Source organism: Zalophus californianus, chromosome 8, assembly GCF_009762305.2.
Source record: "Zalophus californianus isolate mZalCal1 chromosome 8, mZalCal1.pri.v2, whole genome shotgun sequence".
Classification (NCBI taxonomy): domain Eukaryota; kingdom Metazoa; phylum Chordata; class Mammalia; order Carnivora; family Otariidae; genus Zalophus; species Zalophus californianus.
In genome coordinates, this window is record NC_045602.1 from 7327753 (window position 1) to 7355270 (window position 27518).

At 39.4% G+C, this 27518-nt stretch overlaps 1 protein-coding gene across 2 annotated transcripts in view; it reads left to right on the forward strand.

Annotated features, from left to right (window-relative positions):
• The window catches only part of CPSF3 (cleavage and polyadenylation specific factor 3), a 43699-nt gene that overhangs the window by 5425 nt on the left and 10756 nt on the right, over nt 1–27518 (forward strand). The window contains exons 3-14 of one of the 2 annotated variants that reach the window (XM_027621946.2): nt 486–583; nt 5742–5870; nt 7110–7287; nt 8479–8568; nt 10116–10266; nt 15766–15941; nt 16950–17108; nt 17922–18068; nt 21616–21768; nt 23182–23290; nt 24701–24799; nt 25926–26020. In XM_027621946.2, coding sequence (XP_027477747.1) covers nt 486–583; nt 5742–5870; nt 7110–7287; nt 8479–8568; nt 10116–10266; nt 15766–15941; nt 16950–17108; nt 17922–18068; nt 21616–21768; nt 23182–23290; nt 24701–24799; nt 25926–26020 — 1584 coding nt within the window. Of the gene's footprint in view, nt 1–485; nt 584–5741; nt 5871–7109; nt 7288–8478; nt 8569–10115; nt 10267–15765; nt 15942–16949; nt 17109–17921; nt 18069–21615; nt 21769–23181; nt 23291–24700; nt 24800–25925; nt 26021–27518 lie in introns of those variants that run through there. The other variant, XM_027621947.2, reaches the window with a different exon arrangement.

The following is a 27518-nucleotide window of genomic DNA, read 5'->3' on the forward strand; positions in this document are numbered from 1 at the left end:
CCCATGGCTTAAATGTGAGCTTTATTTTATATTTGGGGAAGTGAGAAGTGTTCATGGCATATCTGAATTGTTTAATAAGAATTGCATTGCAGATGTTGGTGTGTATAGTCCATCTTGATTATGTGTGTGATGGACTTGTTATAAATATTGTCTATTAAGTAAGTGTTAATAAAATGTGTAGGAGGGAGGCGCCTGGGTGGCTCAGTTGTTGAGCATCTGCCTTCGGTTCAAGTCATGATCCCAGGGTTCTGAGATCGAGCCCTGCATCGGGCTCCCTGCTTGGCCAGAAGCCTGCTTCTCCCTCTCCCCTGCTTGTGTTCCCTCTCTCACTGTCTCTCTCTCTCTCTCTCTCTCTCTCTCTCTCTCTCTCTCTCTCTCTCTCTCTCTCTGTCAAATAAATAAATAAATAAAATCTTAAAAAAAATAAAAAATAAAAATAAATAAAATGTGTAGGAGATCGTGATCCTTTTTTCTGTCTCTTTCAGTTGGACTGTGGGATCCACCCTGGCCTAGAAGGAATGGATGCTCTTCCTTATATTGATTTAATTGACCCAGCTGAGATTGATCTCCTGTTAATTAGTCAGTAAGTTATTTTCTTTATTAACGACACAGTTTTCAAGAACTTTTACTATAAAGATCGTTATCAGGTTTTAAGATTCTGGTGTTTTAAGAGTGTTTTCTGGGACACCTGGCTGGCTCAGTCAGCAGAGCATGCAACTGTTGATTTCGGGGTCGTGAGTTTGAGTCCCACGTTGATGGTAGAGTTTACTTAATAAAAAAAGTCTTTTTTAAAGATTTATTTATTTAGAGAGCGCATGAGAGTGGGGGCGTAGGGGTGGGGCTGGGGGAGAGAGAATCCCCAACAGACTCCCCCACAGAGCACAGAGCCCAACGTTGCAGGGCTGATCCCACGACCCCGAGATCATGACCTGAGCCAAAACCAAGAGTCGGATGCTTAATAAAAAGAATTTTAGTGGGGCGCGTGGGTGGCTCAGTCATTAAGCGTCTGCCTTCGGCTCAGGTCATGATCCCAGGGTCCTGGGATTGACCCCCACATCAGGCTCCCTGCTCGGTGGGAAGCCTGCTTCTCCCTCTCCCACTCCCCCTGCTTGTGTTCCCTCTCTCGCTGTGTCTCTCTCTGTCAAATAAATAAATAAAATCTTTAAAAAAAGAATTTTAGGGGCGCCAAGGCGGCTCAGTTGGTTGAGCTGCTGCTGCTTTTTTTTTTTTAATTGGGCCATTTTCCAGCATTTATTTTCCAAAGGTAAGGCTTTAGTTTATTTGTTTGTTTTTTCTTACAACATATTCTTTCATTGCAACATTTTCCTCAGTTTGAAAAACTGTGTCCCCATGAGTGGACACTTGGTAAGGCTTTATTGTAAAAAGACAGTATTACACACTGTTGTTTGTTTTTTTCATATTTCAAGAACTGTGTTAAAAACTATGTTAAAGAACTGTGTTAAAACAGTTTTTAAATTGAAGAGTATTGCATTATTTTTAAATAATAGCAATTTCCAATTAAATGGAGTTCATCTTCCTCATAAAATCTTAATATATATCCATGAAGATATTACAATGTCACATGAACCAGTACCTATTTCTTCAATATTATTCATATCAGTAGAGCTTTTTAAAAAATTTTTTATTTAAATTCAATTAATTAACATATAATGTATTACTAGTTTCAGAGGTAGAGGTCAGTGATTCGTCAGTCTTACATAACACCCAGTGCTCATTATATCACGTGCCCTCCTTAATGTCCATCACCTAATTACCCCATCCCTCCAGCAACCCTCAGTTTGTTTCCTATTGTAAGAGTTTCTTAGGTTTGTCTCCCACTCTGATTTCGTCTTGTTTTATTTTTTTCTCTCTTCCCCTATGCTCCTCTGTTTTGTTTCTTAAATTCCACATATGAGTAAGAGCATGTGATAATTATCTTTCTCTGATTGACTTATTTCACTTAGCATAATACCCTCTATTTCCATCCACGTCATTATAAATGGCAAGATTTCATTTTTTGATGGCTGAGTAGTATTGCATTGTATATATTATACCACCTCTTTTTAATCTATTCATTTGTTGATGGACATCTGGGCTCTTTCCATAGTTTGGCTATTGTGGACATTGCTGCTATAAACATTGGGGTGTAGGTGCCCCTTCAGATCACTACATTTGTATCTTTGGGGTAAATACCCAGTTGTGCAATTCCTGGGTGATAATGTAGCTCTGTTTTCAACTTTTTGAGGAACCTCCGTACTGTTTTCCAGGGTGGCTGCACCAGCTTACATTCCCACCAGCAGTGTAGGAGGGTTCCCCTTTCTCCGCATCCTCACCAACACCTGTCGTTTCCTGGCTTGTTAATTTTAGCCATTCTGACTGGGGTGAGGTGGTATATCTCATTGTGGTTTTGATCACTCCCTGATGCCGAGTGATATTGAGCATTTACTCATGTGTCTGTTGGCCGTTTGTATGTCTTCTTTGGAGAAATGTCTGTTCGTGTCTTCTGCCCATTTCTTGATTGGATTATTGCTCCTTGGGTAATGAGTTTGATAAGTTCTTTATAGATTTTGGATTCTAGCCCTTTATCTGATAAGACATTTGCAAATATCTTCTCCCATTCTGTCAGTTGTCTTTTAGTGTTGTCCTGTTTCCTTTGTTGTGCAAAAGCTTTTTATCTTGATGAAGTTCCAATAGTTCATTTTTGCCTTTGTTTCCCTTGCCTTGGAAACGTGCCTAGTAAGAAGTTGCTGCGGCCACGGTCCAAGAGGTTGCTGCCTGTGTTCTCTAGGATTTTGGTTGGCTTCCTATTTCACATTTAGGTTTTTCATCCGTTTTGAGTATTTTTGTGTATGGTGTGAGGAAATGGTCCAGTTTCATCCTTCTGCATGTGGCTGTCCAATTTTCCCAACACCATTTGTTGAAGAGACTATCTTTTTTCCATTGGATAGTCTTTCCTGCTTTGTTGACGATTAGTTGAGGATAGAGTTGAGGGTCCATTTCTGGGCTCTCTATTCTGTTCCGTTGATCTATGTGTCTGTTTTTATGCCAGTACCATACTGTCTTGATGATTACAGCTTTGTAATATAGCTTGAAGTCCAGAATTGTGATGCCACCAGCTTTGGTTTTCTGTGGTTTTTTTTTTTTTTTTTCAACATTCCTTTGGCTATTTGAGGTCTTTTCTGGTTCCATACAAATTTTGGGATTATTTGTTCCAGCTCTGTGAAAAAAGTTGAAGGTATTTTGATAGGGATTGCATTGAGTGTGTAATTGCTCTAGGTAGCATAGACATTGTAACAATATTTGTTCTTCCAGTCCATGAGCATGAAATGTTTTTCCATTTCTTTGTGTCTTCCTCAATTTCTTTCATTGAGTGTTATATAGTTTTCTGAGTATAGATCCTTTGCCTCTTTGGTTAGGTTTATTCCTAGGCATCTTACGGTTTTGGGTGCAACTGTAAATGGGATCAACTCCTTAATTTCTCTTTCTTCTGTCTCATTGTTAGTTTATAGAAATGCAGATGCTTTCTGTGCATTGATTTTATATTCTGCCACGTTGCTGAATTCCAGTATGAGTTCTGGCAATTTTGGGGTGTTTTGGGTTTTCCACATAGAGTGTCATGTCATCTGCTTAGAGTGAGAGTTTGACTTTTTTTTTTTTGCCGATTGGATGCTAGTTTATTTCTTTTTGTTGTCTGATTGCTGAGGCTAGGACTTCTAGTACTATGTTGAACAGCAGTGGTGAGAGTGGACATCCCTGCTGTGTTCCTGACCTTAGGGGACAAGCTCTCAGTTTTTCCCCATTGAGAATGATATTCGCTGTGGGCTCTTTATAGATGGCTTTTATGAAATTGAGGTATGTTCCCTCTATCCCTACATTGTGAAGTTTTAATCAAGAAAGAATGCTGTACTTTGTCAAATGCTTTTTCTGCATTTATTTAGAGTATCATATGATTCTTGTCCTTTTTTTATTAATGTAGTGTATCACATTGGTTGATTTGCGGATGTTGAACCAACCTTGCAGCTCAGGAATAAATCCCACTTGGTCATGGTGAATAATCCTTTTAATGTACTGTTGGATCCTGTTGGCTAGTATATTGGTGAGAATTTTTGCATCCATGTTCATCAGGGATATTGGTCTGTAATTCTTTTTGGTGGGGTCTTTGTCTGGTTTTGGGATCAAGGTAATGCTGGCCTCATAAAAAAGAGTTTGAAAGTTTTCCTTCCATTTCAATTTTTTGAAACAGCTTCAAAAGAATAGGCATTAATTCTTCTTTAAATGTTTGGTAGAATTCCCCTGGGAAACCATCTAGCCCTGGACTCTTGTTAGGAGATTTTTGATTACTGCTTCAATTTCCTTGCTGGTTATGGGTCTGTTTAGGTTTTCTATTTTGTTCTGTTTCCATTTTGGTAGTCTGTACATTTCTAGGAATGCATCCATTTCCTCCACATTGCCTAATTTGTTGGCATATAGTTGCTCATAATATGTTCTTATTATTGTTTGTATTTCTTCAGTGTTGGTTGTAATCTCTCCTCTTTCATTCATGATTTTATTGCGTCCTTTCTCTTTTCTTTTTGATAAGTCTGGCCAGTGGCTTATCGATCTTATTAATTCTTTCAGAGAAGCACCTCCTAGTTTTGTTGATCTGTTCTAAGCTGGGGTGGCAATCCTTATTTCAGAAAAATCAGATTTTAAACCAAAGACTGTAATAAGAGATGAGGAGGGACTTTCATAATTAAAAGGTCTATCCAACAAGAAGATCTACCAATTGTAAATATTTATGCCCCTAACATGGGAGCAGCCAATTATTTAAACTAATTAATAACAAAATTAAAGAAACACATTGATAGTAATATAATAATAGTAGGGGACTTTGGCACCCCACTTACTGCAGTGGACAGATCATCTAAGCAGAAGATCAACAAGGAAACAAGGGCTTTGAATGACATACTGGACCGGATGGGCTTCACAGATAATATTCAGAACATTCCATCCTAAAGCAACAGAATACACATTCTTCTCGAGTGCACAGGGAACATTCTCCAGAATAGATCACGTACTGGGTCACAAATCAGGTCTCAACCAGTATCAAAAGATTGGAATCATTCCTTGAATATTTTCAGACCACAATGTTTTGAAACTGGAACCCAATCACGAGAGGAAATTTGGAAAGAACTCAAATACATGGAGGCTAAAGAGCATCCTACTAAAGAATGAATGGATCAACCATAAAATTAAAGAATTTTTAAAAAGTTCACGGAAACAAATGAAAATGAAAACACAACTGTTCAAAACCTTTGGGATGCAGCAAAGGCGGTCCTAAGAGGGAAATAGCACTACAAGCCTTTCTCAAGAAACAAGAAAGGTCTCAAATACACAAGCTAACCTTACACCTAAAGGAGCTGGAGAAAGAACAGCAAATAAAGCCTAAACCCAGCAGGAGAAGAAAACTAATAAAGATTAGAGCAGAAAGCAATGAAATAGAAACCAAAAGAATAGTCGGTTGAGCTTCTGACTCTCGGTTTCAGCTGGGGTGGTGATCTGGGTCTTGGGATCACCCTGCCTCTGGCTCTGCAGAACTGGATGTTGTATTCCTTCCCTCTGCACATAACCTACCCTGGGTGCTCTGAAAGTATCCATATGCACATGTTACATAGAACTTTACAGTGAGCAACAGTTTCATTTCATATAGTTTATCCTGAATAGTATTTTAAAAATTGACAATCTTTTTGTTTCTTTTTAAGTTTCCATTTGGATCACTGTGGAGCTTTGCCCTGGTTTCTACAGAAGACAAGTTTCAAAGGAAGAACGTTTATGACTCATGCTACAAAAGCTATTTATAGATGGCTTCTTTCAGATTATGTCAAAGTCAGGTAAATTGCCCTATCAGATTTATACAGGAATTTGCTTCTACAGAATACATATAGTTCAAGATATGGACCGTTTTGTGTTTGGAAGTGAGACACTGTTTTTATTCACAAGGATGTCATTAATTTGTCATTCAGTATCAACTCTTCAAATACCCATTGTGTACCCAGCACCTTCCTGACCATAAAGTCTTTGTGAAGTTTTTACATCCCTAAATCTTTGTAATTTAGGTGAATTATAAGGCATGCTAACAATATTTTATAAACAGAATTTTATGATTTTATTAAAATTTAAGATCAAGTACATGATACAGTGATATATACTGAAATTGTATTTTAGATTATTTGATCAAAGCAAATTACTATCTTAAATGAAAAAGTTTCCTGAGGCTGTTTTTTTGCATTTGTAAGAGGATAATCAGAAAATTTAGAAGCATTTTTGTGATACCTACAGCATAAATTACTAGCCTTCAAAAGTTTACTGTTTAATTTGTATATTCCAAAAGTAGCTAAGAGGCAATTTGTTATTCTTCACATGTAAATATAAAAGAATGGAAGAGTTACCTTTAGTAATTATACTGCTTACCACTTAAATAATGCTAACCATGTGCAGACACTGTCCTTACTTCTCAGCATATATTAACTCATCTTCCTCTCGACTTCATGATGTAGGTTCTGTTATGAATCCCATTTTACAGGTGATGAAACTGAGACATACATAGGTTAGGTGGTTTGCCTGTGATGGTCATGGTAAGAGACAAAGCTGGGATTTGGACCCAAGCAGTCTGGCACCAGAGTCTGTGGCCTTAACCATCACTCCCTTATGCTTTTTGGGAAGTACATTAGCATAATTTTCAGGAGAAAACTTACACTACACTTTGTAGAGAAATCTTTTCACATCCTGATGTAAAACTCTCTGCTGTGGTTCAGTGTGTGTGTATATGAGTGAGTTTATCTCTCAGGAGTGTTGGGGTAAAAAACATTGAGAAATACTATCGTAAGAGTACTGTGCTGTAATTTATTATGTACTTTGCTTAAAATCATGCTTTGTAGCTGTACACAGAAAACATTTTTATTACTATAGTTACCGAGTAAAAAAGATACACAAAATGTCCAAGAGATTCTAAATAGCATAATCCATACAGTGAAAGAACTTTCCAGCTATTTCATTCACGGTTTCTGTGTTCAGAGAATTTTCAAAAACCTTACCCTTAATTTTCTGTGTTGGCCTCTTTAAATATTTAGTAATATATCAGCAGACGACATGCTGTATACAGAGACGGATCTGGAAGAGAGCATGGACAAAATTGAAACCATCAACTTCCATGAAGTTAAAGAAGTTGCAGGAATCAAGTTTTGGTGTTACCACGCAGGCCACGTCCTAGGAGCTGCCATGTTCATGATTGAGATCGCGGGTGTGAAGGTACTCTTGCTCTGGCAGCTTCCTCTCCAGGAGAAATCCATGCAGAGCTTCGTGCCCCCAAGTGACACGAAAGGAAATTCCTTAAGACTTGTGTGGTGTCTAAACACTGAAATGTAGGATAAAATTAAGTTGATGCTTTTTCCTTTTAAATATCACAGTTCATAACCCCATGGTAAGACTTCCTGTATCAAGATTAGAAGGAGTAAAGTAAGCTTCTCAAAAGACTAACGTTCCTTCACAATACATAGGATTGATTCCTTTCCAGGGTCCTTTAGAAAAATGTTGAGGGCAGAGCTTTTTTGTGGCTCTACCTGTTTCATGTTAAACCGTGATTGGGCATTCATGTCATCCTGGTGTTCTGGGATTCACGTGTAAGCCCCTGAAAGGGGCGGGGCGCTGCATGAGTGACAGGTGCTCATCAGAACAGATCTTTGCCGCCATCCTTGTAAACATAGATGGATGACAGCACCAGCTCTTACCTCTGCTGCGCGTTGGAGTCATTTAGGGACCCTGTTTAAAAATACTCATCGAATCAGACTCTGAGGGTGTGGCCTTGGCCTTTTTTTTTTTTTTTTTCCCCCCTCTTTAAGTTTCCTAGGTGATTCCTACGTGTAGGCAGAGCTGAGCATCCATGCTCTGGAGTAATATTGTCCTGAATTGTTAGCAGCTGCTCATTGGTTTGAAATGTTTACACATCGAGTTGTACTAAGTATTGCTAAATCATTTATCCTTACTCTGTGCTCAGAGGCACAAAAAATAAGCAGAAAATAGCACAAATGCAGATCTGAATTCCCATGTGAAATTTGATGCATACCTTCCTGTGTTTTTGTCTTCCACTTTAGATGGTTTTTTCCATATACCTTAGTAGATTTCTTTCCTCATCATGCCCTTTTTGTTTCAGGTGTCCAGAGCACTTCTCAGGTTTGTTAATATACAGGTTGTCTGTGCTGGGTGCATCTGGGAGTGTGTCATTCCTCCAAGTTAGAGTGAATAATTGAAACACTGGACAGTTTATATAACTGAACTGAGATAGACACTTTGAATTAGACCTAAGTATTGCATCTAAATTTCATCACTTGTAAGCTGCTTTTTCTAGGTGAACTTCACCTTCAGATTTTATGAGCTAAATATCTTCACTAGTAAAACAAAACCTTCCAAAATCCTAACTTTCTAGCTTTATTTTTTTCACAGCTATTGTACACAGGTGATTTCTCAAGACAAGAAGACAGACACTTAATGGCAGCCGAAATTCCTAATATTAAACCTGATATTCTTATTATTGTAAGTATTAGTGTTGTGTGTTTTAATTAGTGTAATGTACGCAGGATTTTTTTCTAGTGGAAAAAAATCATGATCTCATTTTCATAATATATGTTATCAGATGTAATTGTACTAGTTTTTTTTATTTAAATTTATTTTTTTTAAGATTTTACTTATTTGAGAGAGAGAGCAAGAGTGAGAAAGCACAAGCAGGGAGAGGGGGAGAGGGAAGGGGAGCAGTAGGCTCCCCACTGAGCACGGAGCCTGATGTGGGGCTCCATCCCAGGACCTTGGGGTCATGACCTGAACCGAAGGCAGATGCTTAACCGACTGAGCCACCCAGGTGCCCCTACTTGTATTTTTAATTCATTTTTTTTGCTTCTCTTAGTGCAGCTCCACCTTCTTGCTCTTATGTGATAACTCTAGCCTTGAATCAGAGATGATAGGACACCTCCTAAGTATTTTCATCTAAGGGAATTACCCCAAATTCATAGAACCTCTTAAGGGTTGTATAGAAATGGTGTGACCCTACTGCCTTGGCCACGGTTACTGTCTTTCAGCTCGTAGCAACTGCTGACTTTCTGTGTGTGTGTTCTAGCTGCCTACTAGTTTGCAAGTCACAGGAGAATAAAAATCAGTTAACTGTACAGAGTTTTTGGTGAGGGGTGGGGTGGTAGTTGATGAGGAGCAAATTAATAAATGTGTATTGGTGACAGTGAGGCCAGGGATTAGGAGAGAGAGCTTTTGGGCCTATGGCATATAGAAGAGTATCAAGTAAATTTAGTTCAAGGCTGAAGAACTGTCGGTCTCTCCCTCACCACCCGTAACATCCCCCAACCACCCAAGTATGAGAGACCCCGGCATATTGCTGTCCCTAAGCAACGTATAAATGAATTCATTTTCACTCAGTTAATTGTACCTTACACATAAATTGACCTTAATTTAAGGGAAGTTTTATGGGGTTTTTTTTTAACCCTCAGAAAAAGTTACTTTCATTATATCTGGTACTTTAGAGCAGTACTTCTCAAACTTTGATGTTGCATATGAATCATCTGGTCATGTTAAAATACAGATTTGGATTCAGTAGGTCTGGGCTGGGGCTTAAGATTCAGCACGTCTAACAAGCTCCTGGGGATGCCCATGCGGCTGGTCAGGGGGCCTCACCTAGAGAGGCTTGAGGGATATTCTTAAACAGAACTATAAGAAACAATATCTATTTCTGTTTTACAAGCTCTGATTTATCAAAGGTGGGAGAAATACCCTTTTCCCATCGATGGAAAGCAAAATGTTTTAAAAAAATAAAAAGAATTATCTTGAGCAGGGAAGATACTTTATTTTAAATTTTTTTCCTGATTCCTTTTTCTAAAATCTTTTTACTGCTTAGTCAGATCTGAATTCTAACGTTTTTATTTGCTCTTCTTTTCAATTAGTATTATAACAATGTGTTCAAGTAAATGGCATGTTAATGAAGAAATGAATTACTTTGCCGCTGCATTTTATTGACGTTTAACTTTTGTATTCTTTGGCAAGCATCAGTCTTGGTCTCATACTTCTAACATGTCATTTAGGAATCTACTTATGGGACCCATATCCATGAGAAGCGTGAAGAGCGAGAAGCAAGATTCTGTAACACTGTTCATGACATTGTAAACAGAGGGGGCAGAGGTCTCATTCCTGTCTTTGCTCTTGGAAGGGCTCAGGAGCTGCTCTTGATTTTAGGTATGCCTTTTCCTTTTTATTGGGGGATTCTCAAAATCTTGGAGTGCCTTTCTATCAAGGTAATTGCCTGGCCTCGGGTAGGTCATTCTGCCTTTCTGGGCTTCCGTTTCTGCATCTAAAAATATGTAGTGCTGTAAAAGCCCAGAGAAACAGTGACCCTTGGGCGCTGCTACTGGGAATATAAGTGGTGCCCTTTTCTGGAAGTTGCCAACAGCCTCAGAACTCTCTGCAGTGAGCCTCAGGAGTCCTAAAAATATGTCACCTTTTGACCCAGCAGTACCACCTGTGGGAAATATATGATACAAAGAAAAATTTTTATCAGTAAGGGTATTCATCATTTTAGTAGTTTTTAAAAACATTTATTTATTTATTTGGGGGGCAAGCAGAGGGAGAGAATCTTAAGCAGACTCCTCCCTGAGCGCGGAACCCCCCTGAGATCATGACCTGAGCTGAAATTAGGAGTTGGACACTCAACTGACTGAGCCATCCAGGTGCGCCACTTAGGGAGACTTTAGTTCAAGACTTCTAAGGATAAATTTGACTTGCAGTTAGAAAAAAGGACCGAGAGAAAACTGGACTGGCTTAGGATACAGAAAATGCAGTTCCTACCATGTCCTATCTCTCACAGATCAGCTTTTGAGCTGAGGTCATTTACTCCATTTTTCCTTGTTTTCCTTTTCAGTGTAATAGGGATAGACTTAGCCTTATTCTACAGATGGAGGTGAGAGCAAGAGCTCTATGTAACCATTTCTAGTTCTTCACACTGAAGCTGTATACACAGTCTTTAAGAAGAGTGCTTTCCCCAAATAGCATTGCAGAATGGTTGAGTTAGAAGGGGTCATTAAGTATAAATATATGCAAAAAGTGGCACCCATTGTTCCTACTTATTACAGAAAAACTTACACATGCTCAATGAAGTATTTAAAAAACAGAGAAAAACAGAAAAAGGAAATCATCCACTTTCTCACTATCCAGATTTAACATCTTTCCAGTCATTTGTGTATTTTTTTTTTAAAGATTTTATTTATTTATTTGACAGAGGGAACACAAGCAGGGGGAGTGGGAGAGGGAGAAGCAGGCTTCCCGCAAAGAAGGGAGCCCAACGCGGGGCTTGATCCCAGGACCCTGGGATCATGATCTGAGCCGAAGGCAGACGCTTAATGACTGAGCCACCCAGGCACTCCCATTTGTGTATTTTTTTTTTTTAAGATTTTATTTATTTATTTGAAAGAGAGAATGAGATAGAGCATGAAGAGTGGGGAGGGTCCGAGGGAGAAGCAGACTCACTGCTGAGCAGGGAGCCTGATGCGGGACTCGGTCCCGGGACTCCAGGATCATGACCTGAGCCGAAGGCAGTCGCTTAACCAACTGAGCCACCCAGGCACCCCCCATTTGTGTATTTTTAACTAGGATTGGAGTACATACTGTTTTGAACCCTAATTTTTTGAAATACTAAAATGACTCTTGGTTTTGGCTCAGGTCATGATCTCGTGGGTCATGGGATCAAGCCCTGTGTTGGGCTCCTCACTCAGTGGAGAGTCTCTCTCTCCCTCTGCCCGCCCCCCGCCACTCATGTTCTCTCTATCTAAAATAAATAAATAAATAAAGTCTTTAAAATAAGTTAAATAAATAAAAAGTCTCCATAACAAAGTAATTTGAAGAACAGAGGAAATTGGGAAGGGGAAACCATGTTGTTATCATCAAATTGGGTTGCCAGATTCAGCACATAAAGATATAAGACACAAGTTTAATTCAGTTAAACTTGAATTTCAGATAAATAATGAATACCATTTTAGCATAGGTGTCCCAAATATTTAATATATATTCTTACCCTGAAAATCTTTTGTTTTTTCTCTGAAATTCAAGTTTAACTTGGTATTTGGTATTTTTATCTGGCAAGTCTACTATCAGGGCGTAGGTTATGATTCCTTTTCTGAACCAGGACTGCCCTATGCAATTGCTTGCTCCTTTTCACCTAAATTCTCCCTTACAATGTAGTATAATAGAGGATAGCCATTTGAATGACTGGTTTCAAATTTCATCCGTGTTCTAGCCATGTGACATTGGGGCAAGTTATTTAACTTTTTCTTTGATACTTAAAATTTATACATAAAAATACACACCAAAAATAGAAGTAATATGACCTTGGTATGTAGAATGCATTGCAAGGTACTTGAGAAATAAAAGTGTATGGAAAACTTTGACACCATTAAAAATTTTAATTACATCAGTAAAAACATGAGCAGAATAAACCAGAGGGCAAAGCAGGAAATATTTCATGTGCATGACAGGAAAAATCCCTGTCCTTCTATAGAGTTTTTACTTATAGTCAAGTAGAAAAATAACATTCCCACCTTATTCAACCTTTGTTTAAGCCTATTTCCTAATCTGTAAGATGGAGATGAATCTTCATAAGGTTTTTAAAAATTAGAAATAATATGTAAATAATAATTGTAAACTGCATACTAGGCATTTAACACATTTCCTAAATGGGGGTGTGCCTAGGAGAATAAATGATATCTTTTGACCATACTACTCTTATAATATTTTGGGATTTAATGAGAGTTTTCCCCTAAAATAAGACTTCCTTTAAAAGTGTATTGCCCACAATTTTCCTTTATTATCAGAAACTATTTGGCAGCTTTTTAAAAAAATATAGTCAAACAGTAATGTTTCTGTCCTGTTTTTAAGTGTTCAGTAACAAGTTTAACTTTGGCAGTCCTATTTTGTAACTAGCAAAGTCTGACTACAAAAAGCCTAATTTTGATAAGTCTTTGAAATACTGAGAGTACATTTTTATTTAAAACTATCTCAGAATTTAGTGTCTCTCTAAGGTAATAAGTTATGGTCTGTTACTCACTGTAAACTTCTACTGAATTGTTTTTAAAACCTTCCACATCTTGGGATTGTGATCATAACATTCTTTTCAGGTCATGCACTAGTATTTAGAAATAAGTTTTGATTTTTAAGTTTAAGTTAGTACCAGGCTAATTTTCTTGAACTCTTTAAAACATATTAAACATGGGCGCCTGGGTGGCTCAGTCATTAAGCATCTGCCTTCAGCTCAGGTCATGGTCCCAGGGTCCTGGGATTGAGCCCCGCATCGGGCTCCCTGCTCCATGGGAAGCCTGCTTCTCCCTCTCCTCCCCCTGCTTGTGTTCCCTCTTACTATGTCTCTGTCAAATAAATAAAATCTTTTTCAAAAATAAATAAATAAAATATATTAAACAAAACAAAAAAGGAGAAGATATTTGCAAATCATACATCTGGTAAAGGGTTAATAACCAAACTATATAAAGAACTTAAAATCAAAAAACAACTTGATTAAGAAAATGGGCAGAGAACTGGAAAAACATTTTTCCACAGAAGACATCCGGATGTCCAACAGGCCCATAAAAAGATGCTCAGTATCACTCATCATTCAAGGGGAATGCAAATCAGAACCGCAGTGAGATGAGATACCACCTCCCACCTGCCAGATAGGCTATGACCTAAAGGACAAAAAAAAAAAGATAAATGTTGGCGAGGATGTGGAGCAAAGGAACCATTGTGCACTGTTGGTGGGAATGTAAATTGGTGCAGCCACCATACAGAGGCTCCTCAAAAAATTAAAAATCAAAATACCATATAATCTAGCAGTCCTAACTTCTGGGTTTTTATCCAAAGAAAATGAAAACACCAATTTAAAGGCATATGCACCCTCTGTCCATTGCAGCATTATTTATAATAGCCAAGACATGGAAATGACCTAAGTGTTCACTGATGAATGAGTGATAAAGAAAATGTGGTATATAGAGACAGTGGAGAATATTACTCTACCACAAAAAAGGATGAAATCTTGCCATTTGCAACATGTATGGACTTAGAAGGTATTTGGCAGTGAAATAAGAGAGAAAGACAAATGCCATATGACTTCACTTACACATGGAATCTAAAAAACAAATGAACAAACAAACCAAACAGAAACAGGCTCATAGATACAGGAAACAAACTGTTGGTTTACCAGACGTGGGAGGGCTTAGGGGTCAAGCAAAACAGGTGAAGGGGATTAAAATGTACAAACTTCCAGTTAGACGATAAAGACGTTACGGAAATGTAGTCTGCAGCATAGGGAATATAGTTAGTGGTATTATAATAACTTTGGTGACAGATGGTAGCTAGACTTACCATGGGGATCATTTTGTAGTGTATAAAAATATCGAATCACTATGATATACACCTGAAACTAATAGGATATCCTATGTCAGTGATACTTCAATTTGAAAAAAAATGTTAGCCTAGCCAGGCTCGGGCCCCTAGGGAGCCTTCAGACCCTAGAAGTCCCTCCCGCTGCTCCATGAGAGCCTCTGCGCCTTGGCCCGGAGCTAAAGCACAAGAGGGGCCAACGTGTGTTGAAAGAAGGAGCACCCTTTCTAACCAGAGGCTGCATCCCAGAGCCTTGGGCCACCTGTGGGTATCAAATCCCAGCTGCCCACATTCTGGTGTGTGATCTTGTATCTTGGGCAAGGGGTTTGGTATTTCTGAGCCTCCATTCCTTCTGTAAGATGCGGACCCTGTGTGCTCTTTCTGTGGTCGCAGACACCTATGGGAGCCCTGCTCAGCACTGCCAGGAAATGGCAGCCACTGCCGGTGCCGCTAGCCATCCCTGCCTCCGGGTTACAGGGCCACTAGGGAAACCAGGGGGCAGGAACTAGAGCCTCGATTACAAGCAGCCTACAGGAAGCTGACTAAAGCAAGATAGAATGTATTGGAAGGTATTGGTGTCCCCAGACTGTCCAGGAAAAATGGGAAGCCAGCGTGGAACAGGGCCCCTCCTGAGGGCAGGAGGCAAGATCCACTAGGAATGCGTCCCAGGAAGGAGCATCCACTTACTGTTACCTGGGTGTCTGCAGGCAGGGCCGAGCCCTGTGAGAGGCCTACCAGGTGCAGAGCCATTAGGACGCGGCCTACTGTGGAAAGGACCAGAAGGGACCGGAGAGAGGAGATGGCCTTGAGGAAAACAACCAAGACCAGCACCCCCACCCCCGGCTTTCCAGCCCTGTGCGCAGCCGTGTCTTGAATGTGGCTTACCCTTAACCAGGGTAATAATTACTACAGAAAGAGCTGACACGTTGAACAAATTGTCGTGTGTGCTTATAATTACAAATTGTATTTCTAACACCCCAGGGGGTCCAAACCTTGATATCTTTGCTATTAACACATAAATTAGTCTTTTACAAAAATTGTGAGAGGGAAATATATATATAGTTGTATAAATATATATGGGTGTAAATACTTCTGTATATACATAATTCTATGCTAATTTCTTGGTTGTCAGAATTTCTTATAATTCATTTATTATTTGAACTATATACTATTTGAACTATATTTGAACTATAGATTGTCAGAATTTCTTATTCATTTATTATTTGAACTATATACTATAATAATATATAACTATATATTATTTGAACTGTATTCACAACAAAATGAAATTTGTTTCTTATAAAATCTCCCTAGATGAGTACTGGCAGAATCACCCAGAACTCCATGATATTCCCATATACTACGCGTCCTCTTTGGCCAAGAAGTGCATGGCAGTGTACCAGACGTATGTAAATGCCATGAATGACAAAATCCGCAAACAGATCAACATCAATAATCCCTTTGTTTTCAAGCACATTAGTAACCTCAAGGTGAGTGCTGAGGAAGGACCCATAAACACAGATGAGTTGGTAGTGCTCACAGCTACTGCCGTTGATCCTGAGGCCCAGTCCTTCTTGCTGAAGTCTCGCTGTTTCTCTACAAGGCACCATTTTTGTTCATGAACACAAAAATTTAGCAACTGGCATTCTTTTCTGCCTAACAATTTTTGCCACTTGTTCCAAGTCTGCATACATTCTCAGTATTGCTGATTAAGTTGGGTCTCTCTGCCGTGGAAACAGGAAGTCCTGATGAGAAAAATAATCTTACATTATATATTAAGTTTTTCTATTCTTACTCTAACCTAATCTTTTTGATTCCCACTGCAAATTCCATGTATGAAAACTTTCGTCATTACTTTTGTAGAGCATTCAATAAACAATAAAATCTGATTTTCTTTAGTTAAAAAAATAGTTTTAGAAGAATATTTTTATTAAAATTAATGCTTTAATCTTAATTATGCCCTGATAATTCAAGTTATAAGTCATCTTCCAGTTATAAATGGGCTCTATTCATGAAGTATTATTTTTTAAGTTAATTTTTAAGAGTTAGAGCCAAGTTTTCCCTAGAAACAATGTTGAACTTTCCGGTTGGATTTCTAGGCCGGCTCAAAATCTTCATGAAGCACGCAAGGCCATTGTGAGGGGAAAATTCTCTCAGAGTTCTATCTTGGGCGGATAGAAAGCCGTTTTGACTCTTACTTTTTTCCTGCCCACCTCCCTAGCAATGAAAATGGTCCTAATAGCCCATTAACACCAGTAGGAGATTTAGAAGGTCAGTGTGAACTAACTGCCTTTTATCACTTTGTTCTCCTTTCATTCCTAGCCTACCTTGTTTAGGAACTTAGAAATTGGACTTAAAATGTTTACTAGTCTCATGGAGGCCCTTTCAGTAATGTGATTAATCTTTTTACCTAGCTTTTTGTTCTTCTTTAAAAACGAGGAATGCCTTACCTAACCCTGGTACTCAGCATGCCTTTATCATCCCTTTTCCCCTCTTAGAGCATGGATCATTTTGATGACATTGGCCCCAGCGTCGTCATGGCCTCCCCAGGCATGATGCAGAGCGGCTTATCCAGAGAGCTCTTTGAAAGCTGGTGCACGGATAAGAGGAATGGCGTCATTATAGCAGGGTACTGTGTGGAAGGGACGCTTGCCAAGGTCAGCCATGGTCTTAAACCACCGTGTTATTCTAATCAGAATTGCCAAGGTGGCCCATTAAAGCGGCCCATTAAAGCCTGAGAAGCACCCATCTATTCGCAGTAAAAACTGTGGAAAGGAACTTATTTGAGACAGACGCAAAAACGTGGATACCCTCATTCAGTGAAGAAGAAGTTTGCCAGTGTATGTTCTCTTGAAAGGTCACAGAAGGTGTTTGGGTCGATTGCCCATCTTCCTGTTGATACACAACGGTTGATGTTGACTCTTAGGGATGTACACATGGTAGGAAATGCTTGCAGAGCTCCAGAGGCAGTTTCTGAACATCCAAGCATCACGTCCTCTTCTCTCCTCTTCTAGAACTTATTTTTAAAAATACCTCGTGATTCTCCATTTCGACCATTTTTTATTACTTTAGCATATTCTCTAAGTCACACAGACAGTGTTGGCTATGTATTTAAAATAGATTTCCAGAACAGAAACACACCTGTCTGAAAAGTGACTTTTTAGAACACGAGAATAGTTGGGAATCCAAGTTTGCCTTTCTGGTCATAAGTTACAGTTGCCACTTCCAATACTCCAAGTACATTGAATTTTAGTTAACTTGCTTACTTTCCTGATTAAATATTTGCTCAACCAAGAAAATAAGTATTTGATATTTACTAAGTAAATTGTTAGAAGGCTTTTTGTGCTAAAGGTCCCAAATTTAATGTAAGAGTTTGTGGCTGCGTTAACAAGTAGAAAATGTACCTTTTCTTTTCTGATTGGGTAGTTTATTTGTTTTGTTTCTTTTATTTTTATTTTTTTTTTTAACAGCATATCATGTCTGAGCCAGAAGAAATCACTACCATGTCTGGACAGAAGTTACCACTGAAAATGTCTGTTGATTACATTTCTTTCTCTGCTCACACAGATTACCAGCAAACCAGTGAATTTATTCGTGCTTTGAAACCGCCTCATGTGGTTAGTCTATGAATTTGATTTATAACGTTAAAGGGGAAGGAAACATACCCAAGAAACTGCACCTGGTTTTCAAATCAAACACTGCCTGTCATTAAGGTAGCCCTTTTTGCAGAAGGCTTCTGTGAGCACTTGGACCTGACCTTTGCAGCTCCCCTCTGAGTTGGGCAAGCTGTGCACTGTGTCTCCATTTACCCGAGGTCCCTCATCAGATCCCCCAGGCCCAACTCCAGTGCTCTTTCTCTCATTTTCTGCAGCCTCCCCAGTAACTTAAGAGCATGGGCTTTGCTTATGACTGCTTGTTTTGAATCCCAGCTCCACCCCTTACTTGCTGGGTAACCCTGGGCAAGTTACTTAACCTCTCTGTGCCCCAATTGTAAATAGGGGTGATAATGATACCTCGTAAGGTAATTGTGAGGAAGGGATGAGAGAACATAGATCTAAAGCATGTAATACGGTGCCTGGCATGGAGTAAATGCTTAATAATACGGAAAGAGAGAAAGACAAATCATATAATAGTAAAAAATTAAAGATCCAAATAGATATGAAATCACATAGCTCCTTACTGATGTGATCTGTTTATATTTTTTAAGTTTCATGTAATACGAAAATAACAATTCTATTTTAGTGGGGCTGGGGAGGGAATAAGAAAGGAAAGCTAAAAAAATATACATATTTTTAATCAACAGACACTTGGGGAACATGTATGTGGAAACAGATGAAGTGCCCTTTCTAGACTTATTGAAAAGTAGTTTAGATGAAATAGCCTTTTGTTAGTTTTTTTTCCTAAAATTTTTTTCATTGTGGTAAAATATATATAACATAGAAGTTGCAATTTTAATCATTTTTAAGTGTGCAGTTCCGTGGCATGAATCATATTCATGGTGTTGTGCAACCAAGAGAAACTGTACCTATTAAGCAAAAATTCCCCATTTCCTCCTCCCCAGCCCTAGGCAACCTCCAGTTTACTTTCTGTCTCTCTCAATATGCCTGGCCTAGGTATTGCATGAAGGTGAAATCCTACAGCACTTAACAGAATGTGCTCAAGGTCCATCCATATTGTAGCACGTATCAGAACTCCCTTCTTCTGTGTGGGTGACCAACATTCCGTTGTATGTATAGACCACACACATGCACGTGGTATATGCATGCTGCGGTGAACACTGGCCTCTAAGTATCTGTGTGAGTCCCTGTTCTCACTTCTTTTGAATATACACGAAGGAGTGGGCTCGCCAGATCGTAGGGTCATTCTGTTAACTTTTGGAGGAGTCACTCAACTTCCCAAAGTGGCTGCACCATTCTGCAACCCCCCAGCAGGGCACAAGCATTCGACTTCTCCATATCCTTGCCAACACTTGTTGTTTGCCTTTTTGTAATTACAGCCACTCCTAATAAGCGTGAAGCGGTATCTCATTGTGGTTTTGATTCTCACTTCCCTAATGACTGATGATGTTGAGCGTCCTTTCATGTGCTCCTCTGTTAATTTTTGAGTTCTTTCTAGCCTGGAAGTCCTCACAGGGATTTGCCAGTGGCCCTTACTCGATAAGCAGAGTCTTGGGTGGAGAAAAATCCCTCATCTACTTTTTAGCTTTGTGAATTTCGTCACAGCGCAGGCTCCTCACAGAGGTTCCCTAGTGGATGTGGTTCACGGGAACGCTCCCACATGTTAAAGCCGGGGAGGAAGCGTTGCAGTGCCCCCTTCTCTCGGCGCTCACCACCTCATCCTCAGTCCCATTTCATTGCTCTCCAGGCTCTCTCTCTGCTGACAGGACTGAACTCGATGCTTACCTTCCTTCAATAACCAGGTCAGCAAAAGTATATCTACGTGATAGAATAACAATAGTGTTAGTGGTAACCATAGGTAACGGCTAGCATTTATTATTTACCATGTGCCAGGTACTGTGCGCATGTTCTGAGTAATCTCTACACCGGACATGGGGCTCAGACTTACAACCCCGAGCTCAAGAGTCACGTGCTCTGCTGACTGAGCCAACCAGGCACTCTGTACTCTGGTTTACATGCATCAACTTGCTTACTCCTTACAACCAACAACTATTTGTAGATGAGAAAACTGAGATATTAAGTAACTTGCCCGAGTTTCCGTAGCTAGGAAGCACCTATGGAGCCAGGACTTGTGTTTGAGCAGCCAGGCCTCAAAGCCGGGCTCTTTACTCGGTCATATGCTGCTGCCTACAAGTGATGCCAGGTAGGCTTCTGTGAGCCCAGGCCAGAAATCATCTACCAGGAGTCTGTAGGTTAAGAATGATCTGTCTTGTAAAATACAGATTATAGAAGTGAGTGGGAAGAGACCAGTATCTAATACAGTTGTTGTAAATACCCCTCAAAGGCAATTTCATTTGGTTCTGAAATATTTTATTTGGTGTTACTATAATAAACGGAAGAAAATATCAAGTCTTTTTCTTTCCCCATAAAAATCTTCTTTTGAAGGTCTTGTATTAAGAAACCTAAAGAAAACTGTGGGTGTTCTCTGCATTAGTAAGAGTAGCAATGGTTTCGTCGAAGAATCCTATGTCTAAAGCTGGCAGAGGCTACAGAAGTCACGTGGTGCAGCCCTTTATAGTTGAACATAGAAGTCTAGAAAAAGTCCAGCTTCCGTAAAGTTGTGTATCTCACTAGTGGGAACATCTGAAGTAGAAGTGTCTTTACTCTCACTTAAAATAGTTCTACTTCAGGATTTTTAAAGCCAAACAGAATGAAAATAACTGTACAAGTTTGATTGACGGGAGGTCCTTCAAAGTTGTCACGTTTAATAACATCAAGTATATGTCTGTTGCACATATTAAAGTCAGATAGGGGCCATCATTAAGCTGAACTGAGGATGTTTCCCTGTGCTCTCTTCAAATTCATTCACTTTTTTTAATTTAATTTTATTATGTTATGTTAATCACCGTACATTACATCATTAATTTTTGATGTAGTGTTCCATGATTCATTGTTTGCGTATAACACCAGTGCTGCATTCAATACGTGCCCTCTTTAATACCCATCACCAGGCTAACCCATCCCCTAACCCCCCCTCCCCTCTAGAACCCTCAGTTTGTTTCTCAGAGTCCATAGTCTCTCATGGTTCGTCTCCCACTCCGATTTCCCTCCCTTCATTTTTCCCTTCCTACTATCGTCTCTTTCTTTTTTTAAACATATAATGTATTATTTCTTTCATAGGTACACGTCTGTGATTCATCAGTCTTACACAATTCACAGCGCTCACCGTAGCACATACCCTACCCAATGTCTATCACCCAGCCACCCCGTCCCTCCCACCCCCCACCACTCCAGCAACCCTCAGTTTGTTTCCTGAGATTAAGAATTCCTCATATCAGTGAGATCATATGATACATGTCTTTCTCTGATTGACTTATTTCACTTAGCATAATACCCTCTAGTTCCGTCAACGTCGTTGCAAATGGCAAGATTGCAGGTTTTTTGACGGCTGCATAATATTCCATTGTATATATATATCCATTCCTCTGTTGATAGACATCTTGGCTCTTTCCATAGTTTGGCTATTCTTACAATTCATTCTATGTAGATTTTAGTCCATGGAGAACAGAACGAAATGGCCAGATTGAAAGCAGCCCTGATTCGAGAATATGAGGACAATGATGAAGTTCACATAGAGGTTCATAATCCTCGGAATACAGAAGCTGTGACCTTGAATTTCAGAGGAGAAAAGCTAGCCAAGGTAAAAGGTGGTGGTTTCTAATCTTATCCAGGTCTTTTCTAAAGGGAAAGGTATACTTCTTAAAAATACAGACTTTTCATCAAAGCAAGATAATGTCCTTAATGATGATTTCTGTCTACTTAGTATTGTATAAAAATTTTATCCATATGCTTTTTCAGGTCTTCTTCTGGTCCTACTAATTCATTTCTTCATGTAGGAAGTTTTCAAGTACATTAGATCTTAATGCAGTTGAATTCGGTAGCTTTGTAATCCACATCTCCACTTCCTTTTCCTCCCTGTGTCTGAGAATAAACAAATACTCATTACTGTTTTATTACTACATCTAATACACTATTTCTGTCCACTGGCCCTCCTCCCAAAGAATCTAAAGATAGGCTCATATGTTTAAACATGTATGTGGTATGATAGAACTTATAAAAATTTGTCCATGTTTGATGCTGAAATACAGTATTTTCAGAATTTAAAATAGTTAAAAATCTTACCTGAGATTTTAGAAGGATGATGTAAGGGCATCTGCATTTGTACCTCCTGTTAAGGATTTTTTTTAAGATACTTCTAAGGGGAATTTTTAATGATTTATCTGAAGGTTTAAGTATCAGACATGTATTAATGAGCAACTTTACAGCAATTCTTTTAATATATAATGAGCCAGATATGAGAAGGCTAACTGATGAATATCCTTCCTTGCGGTTGAGTTTGAGAGGAAAAAAAGTTAGCAACTAAGTTAAGATGTGAGACTTTTGTTGCCAAAGGACAGATGGTTGTATTTATTTACTCCTGAATTAACTCCTATTCCCAAAACTTTCCAGTGGCCAGTTTAGTGGAAGCAACCTTGTACCTATAGAAAAATGTATTCAGTTAGGAATCTAAGAATTAAATTTCCCAAACTCTGCTGGTTGAGATTTGGGGAGGGGGAAGAATTTTATAGTCAGACAATTTAGGAGAAGCGGAGTTGAACAAAATTAAGCTGCTTTCTTTACAGCAGGACTTTTCAGAGTTTTTATTTTTGCTTTATTTTTTTAAAGATTTTATTTACTTATTTGACAGACAGAGAGAGCACACAAGCAGGGGGAGCAGCAGAGGGAGAGGGAGAAGCAGGGAGCCCAGTGCGGGGCTCAGTCCCAGGACCCTGGAATCATGACCTGAGCTGAAGGCAGACACTTAACTGACTGAGCCCCCCAGGCACCCCCAGAGTTTTTATTAGGCCGTTATACATTATACATTATAAACCTTCAAGAAATATAATCAGCATTTAAAAATTCGTTTAACTAGAGGGGCACCTGGGCAGTGCAGTCGGTTAAGCGTCCGACTTTTGATTTCACGTGCCTAATGGCCATCATTAGGATTGAGTATCTGAAAAATTGCATTTTCCAAAATTGGAAATTTCTCCTCCTTTTTTTTTGTTTTAAATAGGTCATGGGCTTTTTAGCAGACAAAAAACCAGAACAAGGCCAGCGGGTCTCGGGAATACTTGTTAAAAGAAACTTTAATTATCACATACTTTCTCCTTGTGACCTCTCCAGTAAGTATACTATTAATTATCAAATATAAATTGATTTTCACATTGAAAGAAGATCTATGAAATCTTCTCTTACTAATGGCCAAATTTTAAGTAACAGCCAAGTAACAGAAATTGATGGGTTAGTAATGCACATAACTTAACGGGGGGAGAAATCTTCCTTGAACTATTTAAATGTTTGAATTCTTTGTGGACTTTTTTCTTAACTGGGAACATAAGTTCACCTCTAAGGTTGACCACTCCTGCTGACCCTTGACAAGCCTGTTTTCCACCTTTCACAGTGGAGTCCTGGTACTTTTATTTTCTGAAGTACCTTGGATTCCCCACTCACGCATTTTGATCTTTATGACCTAGACTTTTACATCGCTTGCTGGGCCTTTATGTTGTGTGTCTATATGGATGCTGGGCCACCATTACTTTTGTTTTTTTGTTTTGTTTTTAAAGATTTTATTTATTTATTTGAGAGAGCAAGAATGAGAGAGAGAGAGAGAGCACATGAGAGGGAGGAGGGTCAGAGGGAGAAGCAGACTCCCTGCTGAGCAGCAGGGAGCCCGATGCAGGACTCGATCCCGGGACTCCAGGATCATGACCTGAGCCGAAGGCAGTCGCTTAACCAGCTGAGCCACCCAGGCGCCCCCACCATTACTTTTGCCGTAAATTTGGTATCACATTAAATAAACTGTGCTCCGTTTTATGCATAATAAAGCAAGCACTCATGGAGTATGAGTGCTTTATGAAAGGATAAGAAATGGCAGTGTTTAGGTGTTCCATCTGTGAGCTGGGCTGGCGGTCAGCTTTAGTGCACCACGCAGGTGCAGTATAACTTGTCCCCCTCTCCAGCGGTGGGTGCGGTCTTACTCTGGGCCAGGCACCGTGCCGGGTGCTGGAGTACTAAAGATGGGCTACAGAGCATAGCCCCGGCCCCTGGAGGCTGCCTCATGAGAGAAGTGTTCTTGTCCAGAGCTAGTCGCCGTGCTGCGTGACGTAGAGAAGTGCCTAAGTTTGTGAGGAGAGAACAAACAGGTCTAGCAGAGTCGGGAAAGGTTTTGAGCACTTGTGCCGCGTGGTGAAGGGTTGTCGGAAGTGGCCAAGCCCGGAAGACAGCAGAGGACAGCTGGGTACTGGCTTGGAGACCTGCAGGGACCCGATGTTTTCAGGGCGGTGAGGCTGCTGTCTTATAGCTGAAGCATAAGCTAACTAGTCGGGGAGCAGGGGTGGGTGTAGGGAGTTAAAGGGGGAAATGCAGGGTGGGGAGAGATTAAGGAGTACCTTGTACGCTTTCTGAAAAACATGTTCTTGTTTACCTTGCTTTAACTTCCCTCTCCCCCTGTATGTGCCGATTGTAGATTGCAGATTGTATTTTGTGTGACTGGTATTGTTACTTGAAGTGTATGTATTCTGTTTCCTCTTCAGATTATACTGACCTGGCCATGAGCACTGTGAAACAGACGCAAGCCATTCCCTATACCGGTCCTTTTAATTTGCTCTATTACCAACTACAGAAATTGACAGGTGTGTGTATTTATTAAAATGCACCTAATTGTTTTCTGCTTTTGAGTAAGATAAGTATATATCTGGGAAAGGATGTTACTTGATTTGGGAAATTGTCTCAGAATTTGCACAAATTTTATTTGTACTTCGCTTGGACATGTTCTCAACTTCGGGGAATTTTTGAAAGTGTACTCATAAATTTTTTAAATTGTGTTATACTTATCCTTGATCCACTGAAAATTCTAAAAATATCAGTAATCTTTGCTCCTCGTGTTTAAAATCCACTTTAGTGTATGCTATTGCTAAATTTCATTTATTTTTTTTCTTATTCAGAAAATAAGTTTTCTGGTTCCATCAGGACCAGTCTATATAGCAGGTTTTACAAGAACACATGACCACTGGCCAAAGGCCAGTAAAACAGCAAACCTATTCTGTTTTCATATTAGACCATTCGGAGCTAGAGATTTTGGGGCATGAACATAATGAGGGGCACTGACTAAGTTAAAAGGTGTGGATTCCCTCTAATAAGCAGGAACACTGGAATAATAAATTATACTTTATATTAATATGCTCTTCATAATTCAAATAGCAAAATACAACCATAAAATAAACCAGTAGAAAGAAAATCTTCTTTTCTTTTACTTCAGATCCTCATATTAGAATTATAGGTCATAATACAGAAAGCTAATAAAATTAACCCTTAATTAAGAGGTTCCTGGGAGGACCAGAAAAGTCTCTTAAACAACAGAATATTCCTGTAGAATGATGAAGTCTATGAAGACAGAAGGCAGAAGTGACTAGTTGGAAGTAGTTGACTAGTCTCATGTTAAATTTTAAGACGCTAGTGGCTAAATCTCTTACATAGACACAGATGTTTGACAATCACCAAAGTTCGTGACTGAAAAAATGTTGAGGGTCCAAGGTAAATCCTGGCTCGTTATATGAGTTTTTTAAGTACATGTTGAGATCTTTCAGTTGCTACAAGCAGTTCACATAAAACTTACTTAGTTATTTGAAATCTAAGTACACAAATGGGTAATTTTTTCATTGTGTATCAGATTTATTTCAGCTGTCTCTATAAACAAAGGAATAATGCCTCTGGAAGATTATTAGAAAATTATATACATCTTGATACTCTTTTTTTCAGGTGATGTGGAAGAATTAGAAATTCAAGAAAAACCTGCTCTGAAAGTATTCAGAAATATCACTGTCATACAGGAGCCAGGAATGGTGGTATTAGAAGTAAGATATGATCATTTACCTTAACAAGGAGGGGAAAAAATTTTAAGACTTCACATATAATTGTAGAGAAAATTTGTTTCTTCTCCATCAGGAAAAATGTGTGTGTGTGTGTGTGTGCGCGCGCGCGCTTATTTTTCTTGCCCAAATCAGCTTTAAATATGACATAGCTGGGCATTTTCTACATAGTTCCAATAACATAGAAACTAATATTAAGGGCAACTGGGTGGCTCAGTCCGTTGAGCATCCAACTCAATGGTCTCAGCTCAGGTTTTGATCTCAGGATCATGAGTTCAAGCCTCGCGTTGGGCTCCATGCCCGGTGTGGAGCCTAGTTAAAAAGAAAAGAAAAGAAATGAGGGGCGCCTGGGTGGCTCAGTCGTTAAGCGTCTGCCTTCGGCTCAGGTCATGATCCCAGGGTCCTGGGATAGGGCCCCACATCGGGCTCCCTGCTCGGCGGGAAGCCTGCTTCTCCCTCTCTCACTCCCCCTGCTTGTGTTCCCTCTCTCGCTGTGTTTCTCTCTGTCAAATAAATAAATAAAATCTTAAAAAAAAAAAAAAGAAATGGAACTAATGTTAAATTAAGGCTTAATATCTAGTATGTGTAGTGAATATAGGTCTCATATGAGAAGTCCCAACTAATTTTGTGATAGCGCTGGATGTCTTCACTTATATCAAAATATCTAACATTTTCAAGATAAAAATCAAATTCTGTTACATTGAAACAAATAGACTTGTCACACAGCACTCTTAAGAGTGGAATTTTGAAAATTCAAATAAGCAATATTAATTTGACCCAAATACACAAAGGCTAGAAACCATTGTGTGTGGTTCCTACTATTAGAATTTTAAATTCCTACTGGTAGAATTTGGAACCCAGACACCAAATTAATTTGATGGTTGATTTTGATAACTTGGCATCTGTTAAGTTTAAAGAAGGACTTTCAAAGTGAATCCTGGAACCAAATGATCCAGGGAGGTACCTCATCTCGTTCTTTGCCTCAAGGTAGAATCCTATGTAAGTTCTCCATCTAGATGGTCTGCTGTTCTGATCTTACAGATTTTTATTTATTTTTTTAAGATTTTGGCCATTTCTTTTAGAGAGAGGGAGAGAGAAAGTACACATGCACAAGCTTTGAGAGGGGTAGAGGGAAAGAATCTTAAAGCAGCCTCCCTGCTGAGCACAGAGCCCACGCACAGGGCTCCACCTCACAACCCCAAGACCACGACCTGAACTGAAATCAAGAGGACGCTCAACCGACGAGCCCCTCACGCGCCCCTCACGCGCCCCTCACACATTAGGGAAGGCACTTGTTCCTGAAATAATTCACCTGGTCCCACATTCATCTGGCAGAGGAGGAAAACCGTCTTGGAGCCCTGGGCATGTGCAGGGGCAAAGGTTCCTAGGCTTCGTGTGGGAAACAAAAGGAAGTGTTTAAAAATACTGCCTTCTTCCCATGTTGTGTGCTGATGAAACCCAGTGCTCAGGGATCTGCATTTGA